We start from the raw sequence: 8,656 nt of genomic DNA on the forward strand, positions 1-8,656 counted from the left end.
TTTTTGTTTGTTTGTTTGTTGGGAGTTTTATTGGGAGGTGGGTTTTTTTTATTTTAATATGGTTTTGTGTGCGGGTTTTTTTGGTTTTTTTAATCAATTCCCCCTGTCACCTCTGGGCAGAGCTCTGTAACTGTGTCTGACACTTGTCTGTCACTGCTGGGGTGTCACAGACCGGGGAACACTGGGGCTGTCACCGCTGGGGCGTCACAGACAGGGAACACTGGGGCTGTCACTGCTGGGGTGTCACAGACAGGGAACGCTGGGGCTGTCACCGCTGGGGTGTCACAGACAGGGAACGCTGGGGCTGTCACCGCTGGGGTGTCACAGACAGGGGAACGCTGGGGCTGTCACTGTTGGGGTGTCACAGACAGGGGAACGCTGGGGCTGTCACTGCTGGGGTGTCACAGACAGGGGAACACTGGGGCTGTCACCGCTCCTGCCCTGTCTCCAACAGCTCTGCCAGCACCTCGAGGGGACGCAAATGCTGAGCCAAAGGGTGAGAATTGCAGAAGGGGCTGAGCTGGGAGGGACCCATTGGGATCATCGAGTCACAGAATCACAGAATTACTGGGTTGGAAGAGACCTTCAAGAGCACTGAGTCTAAGCCATGCCCTAACACCAGCTCAATTAAAGCATAGCACCGAGTGCCACATCCAATCTTTTTTTAAACACATCCAGGGAAGGTGACTCTACCATCTCCCTGGGCAAGCCAATCCAATACTTTATCAGCCTTTCTGTAAAAAACTTTTTCCTACTATTCAACCTGTATTTCCCTTGGTGCAGCTGAAGACTGTGTCCTCTGGTTCTGTCAGTTGTTGTCTGGAGAAAGAGAACGACCCCCAGCTGACCACAGCCACCTTTCAGGAAATTGCAGAGGGTGATAAGGTCACCTCTGAGTCTCCTTTTCTCCAGGCTAAACAACCCCAGCTCCCTCAGTCATTCCTCACAGGGCTTGTGTTCCCAGCCCCTCTCCAGCCTTGTTGCCCTTCTCTGGACACCCTCAAGCGTCTCCATGTCCTTCCCACACAGAGGGGCCAGAACTGGACACAGCACTCGAGGTGCGGCCTCACCAGTGCCAAGTACAAGGGGAGAATGACCTCCCTGCTCCTGCTGGCCACCCTGTTCCTGACACAGGCCAGGAGCCATTGGCCTCCTTGGCCACCAGGGCACATTGCTGGCTCATGTTCAGCCGCTGTTGGCCAGGAGCCCCAGGTCCCTCTCTGCCTGGGCACGGACCAGCACACCGTCCCCAGCCTATAGCATTGCAGGGGCTTATTGTGGCCAAAATGCAGGACTTGGCACTTGGACTTGTTAAACTTCAACTTACTGGTCTCTGCCCATCATTCCGACCGCTCCAGGTCTCCCTGCAGAGCCCTCCTACCTTCCAACAGATGGACACATGCTCCCAACTTAGTGTCAGCTGCAGATTTCCTAATGAAGGACTCAATCCCCTCCTCCATGTGGTCAATAAAAACATGGAACAGAGCCGGCCCAGCACAGAGCCCTGAGGGACCCCACTGGTGCCTGTCCCCAGCTGGATGCAGCACCACTCACCACCACTCTCTGGGCCCGTCCGTCCAGCCAGATCTGGAGCCAGCAAAGACTGCTCCTGTCCCAGCCATGGGCTGCAGCTTTTCCAGGAGTGTGCTGTGGGAGGCAGTGCCAAACTCCTGGTGCTGGCTGCAGGAGATGCCCAGCACAGGCTGCCTCTGTCCGCTCAGTGCCAGCCTGTCTCCCCAGGCCAGCACAGCAGCCCTGGGCAGGGCACAGAGGGGCCTGGCCAGAGCTGGTGCCTGCAGCAGCAGCTGCCTCTGCATTCCTCCCAGCAGGCACAGAAACGGCTGCTGCTGTGTGCTTTTATAGGATTTCACTGTGTTTTAGTACATGAGTTAGGAGTGTAATGCTAGCAAGTTTCGGTTGGTATTGTTCCTTGTGCCCCCCATTCCTTCCCCTCACAATGGTTTCTCCCAGGTTGTTCACTCCTGAGCTTTCCCGCCACTCAGCTGTCCCTCAGAGTGCCAATCTCCCTGTTCCTCCCCTCTTACCCTTAAATAGATGTGTCAATCCAGGTTGTGCTGCCCACCTCCCTGTCTGTCATCGCAGCCACCCCCATTTGGTTCTGGAAGGTTCCCTGTCAGTCACCCATGTTCTTATAGTTGGTTAGTCCCCGAGGCTTCTCCCCTCCCCTGTCTTTTCCCCACTGGTTGTAAATCCAAGATGTAATTCTCCTGTAATCTGTCTCCACTGGTATCCCATGTTGCCGCCCCATGGTCCTGCCCTTGGCATTGCCCATCCCCACATGCCAGTGCCCATCCCGGGAAGAGCCCTGAGCAATGAGGGAGGGACAGGATCTGCCTTGCCAGGGGCTGGGGCTCAGGCCTGGGCCCTTTGCATTCCTGAAACACATCCCCACCATTTCCCTCATCCCAGCGCTGGCACTCAGAGCAGCTGAGGAATGGAGTCACACCCAGGGGTGTCCCCAGGGCTCAGCACTGGGGCCAGGTCAGTGAAATCTCTTTATTGCTGGTCTGGACGAGGCCATCGAGGGCACCCTCAGGCAGTTCCAGGTGAGCCCAGGCTGGGTGGGAGTGTGGCTGTGCTGGAGGGCAGGAAGCTCTGCAGAGGGATCTGGACAGGCTGGAGCCATGGGCCCAGGACAATGGGATGAGGTTCACCAAGGCCAAGGGCCGGGTCCTGCCCTGGGCTCACAGCCACCCCAAATCCCTGGCTGTGCTCTGCCCCTGATCCCCACAGCCTGTCCTGTTTCCTTCATCCCTGCATTGCCAGGGACTTTCTGGGACAAGGGAGCTCTGCTCTGGCTATGGAGGGAGCTCCAAGTGCCACCACTGGAGTGGGAACCACAACTCATCAGGTTTGTGTCCTTTGGGGGTCAGGAACTGGTGAGACTCAGAGGCACAGAAGATTTCTCTTCATGGCCAACAGACCATAATTGAACAGGACACAATTTAATAACAATCGCGCTCCTCCCTGAGCTATGTGCAACATCCCAGCAGCATCTGATGAGTCCACCATCCACAAGTGATTTCCATGCTAGAATGAATTTCAGGAAAACGTGGTTCTGTGATAGATATAGGCACAATTAAGTTCTTGTATCAGGATGCTCATCCTGGAGTGGGGCAGAGCAGCTTAAACAATTCCTGATTTTCAAAGCTCTCAGTGGTGGATGGAGAAGGGAGGTCAGGCTGTTTTTGGTGTTGAGGAAATGCTGAAACCAGCCTGACTCATTTCATCTCCTCCTGGCCTGGCTGATCTCCCCTCTTTCTCCTTCTGCACATTGGCTTTTCTCTCCCACCAGGCCCCTGGTGAAGAGCCTGGCTCTGTGTTCTCCATCCCCTCCTCGCTGGCACTGCCAGGCTGCGATGAGGAGCCCCTCAGCCTTCCCTGCTCCGGGCTGGACAAGCCCAGCTCCCTCAGCCTCTGCTCACAGCCCAAGGGCTCCAGCCCCACCTTGGAGGCCCTTCCCTAACCCTGCTCCAGCTCCCAGACATCTTTCCTGCCCTGGGGAACCCAACCCAGGCCACAGGGACCTGGATAATCCATGTCCTTGATGTCCTGGTCACACAGCCCTGGCCCCTTATCCCCATGTCAGGCTCTGGGGTGGATCCTGTGGAACATCCTTTGGTGGAGGCTGTGGCTCCAGGTGGACTGGGGGGATGCCAGGGGACAGGGACCCCGCTGGGCATGAACAGCATTGGACTTGTTGGGAGAAACTGTGAGGGGGAGCTGGGGTGGAGTGACCAACCCAGTGACCTCACAGAGCCCTGCTGGGATGTCACACAGCCCCTCTGTGATGTCACAGCCCATTCTGTAATGTCACACAGCTGGTCTCTGATGTCACAGACAATTCTGTGATGTCACAGCCTGCTCTGAGATGTCACAGCCCATTCTGTAATGTCACACAGCTGGTCTCTGATATCACAGACAATTCTGTGATGTCACAGCCTGCTCTGAGATGTCACAGCCCATTCTCTAGTGTCACACAGCTGGTCTCTGATGTCATAGTCTGCCCATTGATGTCACAGCCAGCTCTGATGTTACAGGGACAGTCTAGGATGCCATCACTGCTTGATGACCTCACATAACCCACTCTGTGATGTCACAGCCTGCTCTTTCACCTCATGTTACCAGATGATAAATTGTCTCCACCAGCTGAGCTGACACCTGGAGCTTGTTCTCCAAAACCCCAGGCCTATGGAAACCACACAGTGCCCACTGGAATATTGGGGTCCACGACCACCAGGGACCACCAGAGAGACCCCCAGGACAGAAGAAGGCATGCAAAAGGGGAGGAGAAATATGTTAATGATTCTGGGGAAATGACTATCAGATGTGTGTTTAGTCAAGCACAATCAGTGAATATATGTGCCAAATACAGAATATGAACAGAAACTTTCCTGCACTCAGCATGCTCAGCTTTGGGAGGAGCGATCCCCGTGCATCCGGCTGAATAAAGAATGCTGCTTCTTAATGCTGCACTGGTGTTAAGGAGTTTTCTGTTTCACCGAATTTTTGGTAACACTCCACTCCCAAGGAAAGCTCTGTCTCCTGCTGCTCACAAACAGAGAAGGGCTGGTGGCAGATGTGGGGGTCGGAGGCTGCCTGGGGCACGGTGACCATGAAATAATCAAGTTTTCAATGATCTGTGACAAAAGGAGGGGCAGCAACAAAACTTCCACACTGGAAATAGGAAGGGCAGACTTTGGCCTGTTTAGGATGCGGATTTAGGGAGTCTCGAATCATGTCCTGAATTTTTTTAAGGGAAACAGCCCTTGAAAAGCAAGGGGTCCAGGGAGGATGGACATATTTCTAGAAAGTAATCTTAAGGGGGAAGGAGCAGCCTGTCCCAGTGGGGCAAAGGATGAGCTGGTGAGGAAAATGACTGGCCTGGCTGCCCATGGAGCTTTTGTGGGAACTCGGGAAAAAAGGACTGGCGATGCAGGAAGTGTTTAAGGATGTTGTTAGGTTATGCAGAAAGAAAAGGAGAGAGATGAAAGCTTAATTAGAACTTAACCAGGCAGCTTCTGTAAAATGACTAAATAATGTTTTTATAAAACAATTTATAGCAAAAGGAGGGAGGCTAACCTCTAGTCTTTATTGGAAACAGTGCAGAACATAGTAACTAAAGATAAGGAAAAGGCTGAGCTACTTAACATCTTGTTTGTCTCGATTTTCAACATATGGACAGGTTGTCCTCAGGACAAGAGTTCTCCTGAGCTGGTAGGTGGGCACAGGGAGCAGAACAGCCCCCTGTAATCCAGGAGGAAGCAGCTGCTGACCTGCTGAGCCACTCAGATGCTCACAGGTGGATGGGATGGGATGGGATCCATCCTAGGGGGATGAGGGAGCTGGTGGATGAGCTCCCCAAGCTGCTCCCCACCATTTACCATCAGTCCTGGCTCACCAGGGAGGTCCCAGAGCACTGGAGGTGCCAGTGTGAGCCCATCCCCAAGAAGGGCTGGAAGGAGGATCTGGGGAACTCCAGGCCTGTCAGCCTGACCTCGGTGCCCGGCAAGGTTATGGAACAGATCACCTTGAGTGCCACCCCAGGGCACCCACAGGATGGCCGAGGGGTCAGAGCCAGCCAGCGTGGATTTAGTGGGGCAGGTCCTGCCTGAGCACCCTGATCTCCTTTTATAACCAGGTGACCCACCTGTGGATGTGGGAAAGGCTGTGGATGTGTCCATCTGGACTTCAGCAAAGCCTTTGACACTGTCTCTGACAGCATTCCCTGGAAAAGCTGCAGCCCACGGCTTGGGCAGGTTCCCTCCTGGCTGGGAGATGGAAGAGCTGGCTGGAGGCTGGGCCCAGAGAGGGGTGGGGATGGTGCTGCACCCAGCTGGTGTCCAGTCCCTGGTGCTGTCCCCAGGGATCTGTGTTGGGCCCAGTCCTGTTTAACATCTTCACCGATGATCTGGGTGAGGGGATCGAGCCCACCATCCCCAAATTTGCAGGTGACACCAAGCTGGGTGTGAGTGTGGATCTGCTGGAGGGCAGCACAAGAAGACACAGCCTTCAGCTGCACCAGGGGAGGTTTAGGCTGGACGAGAGGAAGAAGTTCTTCACAGAAAGGGTGAGTGGGCACTGGAATGGGCAGGCCAGGAGGGAGGTGGCAGAGTCACTGTCCCTCTCCAGTGGCACTCAGTGGCATGTCTGGGTGACAAGGCGGGATTAGGGCATTGGTTGGACTTGATGATCCCAAAGGTCTTTTCCAGCCTATTTGATTCTGTCATTCTGTGATGATTGGGACACTCTGGGACCATTGTGACCCTGCAGGGCCTCGTGGAACTAAGAGGACCATGGTGACACTGTGCAGCCCCATAGAACCAGGGCTCCATTGTGGTGCTCTGGGGCCAAATGGAACCAGGGAGTCCCCGTGACACTGGGTCCTGGTGGAACCACAGAGGCCATTGTGGCACTGCGGGGCCTCGTGTAACCGAGGGGTTTCACCATTGTGACACTGCGAAACCACGGAGAGCTTTGGGAGAGTCCAGGGCCCAGTGGAACCAAGGGGCCGTTCTGACACTGCGGGGCCTCATGGAACCCAGGGGACATTGTGACACTGCAGGACCTTGTGTAACCAAGGGGCCACTGTGAGACTCTGGGGCCTCCAGGAATCTGGAAGGCCACTGTGACAGTGCGTGGCCTCGTGGAAACAAGGAATCCATTGTGACACTGAGGGGACTTGTGGAACCACAGAGAGCATTGTGACAGTGTGGGACCTCATGTGACCATGGGGCCTTTGTGACACCCTGGGGCCCCATGGAACCAAGGGGCCACTGTGAAACTGCGGCACCAACGAGAACATTGTGACACTGTGAAGCCCTGTGGAACCAAGGAGTCCATTGCCACATTTTGGGGCCCCATGGAACCAAGGAGACCAGTGTGACAGTGCAGGGCCTGGTGTAACCAAAGGGACATTGTGACGCTGAGGGGCCCCTTGAAAAATTTTTGCAGATGACACCAAGCTGGATGTGGGTGTTGATCTGCTGGAGGGCAGGAGGGCTCTGCAGAGGGCCCTGGACAGGCTGGATCCAGGGCCCAAATCCAACAAGGTGAGGTTTAACAAGTCCAAGTGCCAGGTCTTGCACTTTGGCCACAACAACCCCTGCAGCACCACAGGCTGGGGACAGAGCGGCTGGACAGCAGCCAGGCAGAAAGGGACCTGCAGGGACTGATGGACAGCAGGCTGGACATGAGCCAGGCAGAAAGGGACCTGCAGGGACTGATGGACAGCAGGCTGGACATGAGCCAGCCGTGTGCCCAGGTGGCCAAGAAGGCCAATGGCTCCTGGCCTGGATCAGGAATGGTGTGGCCAGCAGGAGCAGAGCTGCTGTGCCAGCACTGATCTGCCCCCAGCTCTGCACACAGACATTGCTGCTGCAGCTCCAGAGAAGGCAACAAAAGGGCATCTCTGCAGAAAACTCTGCTGGGAGATCCTTTAGATCCTGGAAAGCCACCAAGAGCACAGACCCTCATTGACAGTCTGTGGCCACAGGGAAGGTAGAGAGAAAAAAGATGAGAAATGGCACAATCAATGACATTTCCTTGTGGACAACATTATAATGTAAAACAAAGAAAAAGAACCTCCAAATGGAAAAGAACAAGAAGTATCAAAGATGACTTTTATTACAAGTGATTTGCAGAAATTGGCCAGCAGTTTAATGTTCCTGAAAGCATCCAGTCATCAGTGTCCACACTGCAGCCTTGAGCTCCTGGTTCCTCAGGCTGTAGATGAGTGGGTTCAGGGCTGGAGGCACCACCGAGTACAGAACTGACAGGGCCAGATCCAGGGATGGGGAGGACATGGAGGGAGACTTCAGGTGAGCAAACACTGCAGTGCTGAGGAACAGAGAGACCACGGCCAGGTGAGGGAGGCAGGTGGAAAAGGCTTTGTGCCGTCCCTGCTCAGAGGGGATCCTCAGTACGACCCTGAAGATCTGCACATAGGAGAAAACAATGAACACAAAACAACACAACAATGAACTGACAGTAACCACAAGAACCCAGTGTTCCCTGAGGTAGGATTTGGAGCAGGAGAGTTTGAGGATCTGGGGGATTTCACAGAAGAACTGGCCCAGGGCATTGCCATGGCACAGGGGCAGGGAAAATGTATTGGCTGTGAGCATGAGAGCATTGAGAAAGGCACTGGCCCAGGCAGCTGCTGCCATGTGGGCACAAGCTCTGCTGCCCAGGAGGGTCCCGTAGTGCAGGGGTTTGCAGATGGACACGTAGCGGTCGTAGCACATGATGGTCAGGAGGAAATACTCTGCTGACATGAAGATCAGAAGGAAAAAGAGCTGTGCAGCACATCCTGTGTAGGAGATGTCCCTGGTGTCCCAGAGGGAATTGTGCAGGGCTTTGGGGACAGTGGTGCAGATGGAGCCCAGGTCGCTGAGGGCCAGGTGGAGCAGGAAGAAGAACATGGGCGTGTGCAGGTGGTGGCCGCAGGCTACGGCGCTGATGATGAGGCCGTTGCCCAGGAGGGCAGCCAGGGAGATGCCCAGGAAGAGGCAGAAGTGCAGGAGCTGCAGCTTCCGCGTGTCTGCCAGTGCCAGCAGGAGGAAGTGGCTGATGGAGCTGCTGTTGGACATTTGCTGTGGCTGCACATGGGCACCTGTTCATGGAGAAAGGACAG

General features: G+C 54.9%; 1 protein-coding gene across 1 annotated transcript; it reads right to left on the bottom strand.

Moving 5' to 3' along the window:
• Nucleotides 1-7,679: 7,679 nt before the first annotated feature.
• LOC140685180 (olfactory receptor 14J1-like) lies at nucleotides 7,680-8,267 on the bottom strand. Its single transcript, XM_072936386.1, has one exon. The coding sequence runs from the start codon at nucleotides 8,265-8,267 to the stop codon at nucleotides 7,680-7,682; it is 588 nt and encodes a 195-aa protein (XP_072792487.1).
• Nucleotides 8,268-8,656: the final 389 nt, after the last annotated feature.

The sequence above is a fragment of the Taeniopygia guttata genome, chromosome 16 (genome assembly GCF_048771995.1).
Source record: "Taeniopygia guttata chromosome 16, bTaeGut7.mat, whole genome shotgun sequence".
Classification (NCBI taxonomy): domain Eukaryota; kingdom Metazoa; phylum Chordata; class Aves; order Passeriformes; family Estrildidae; genus Taeniopygia; species Taeniopygia guttata.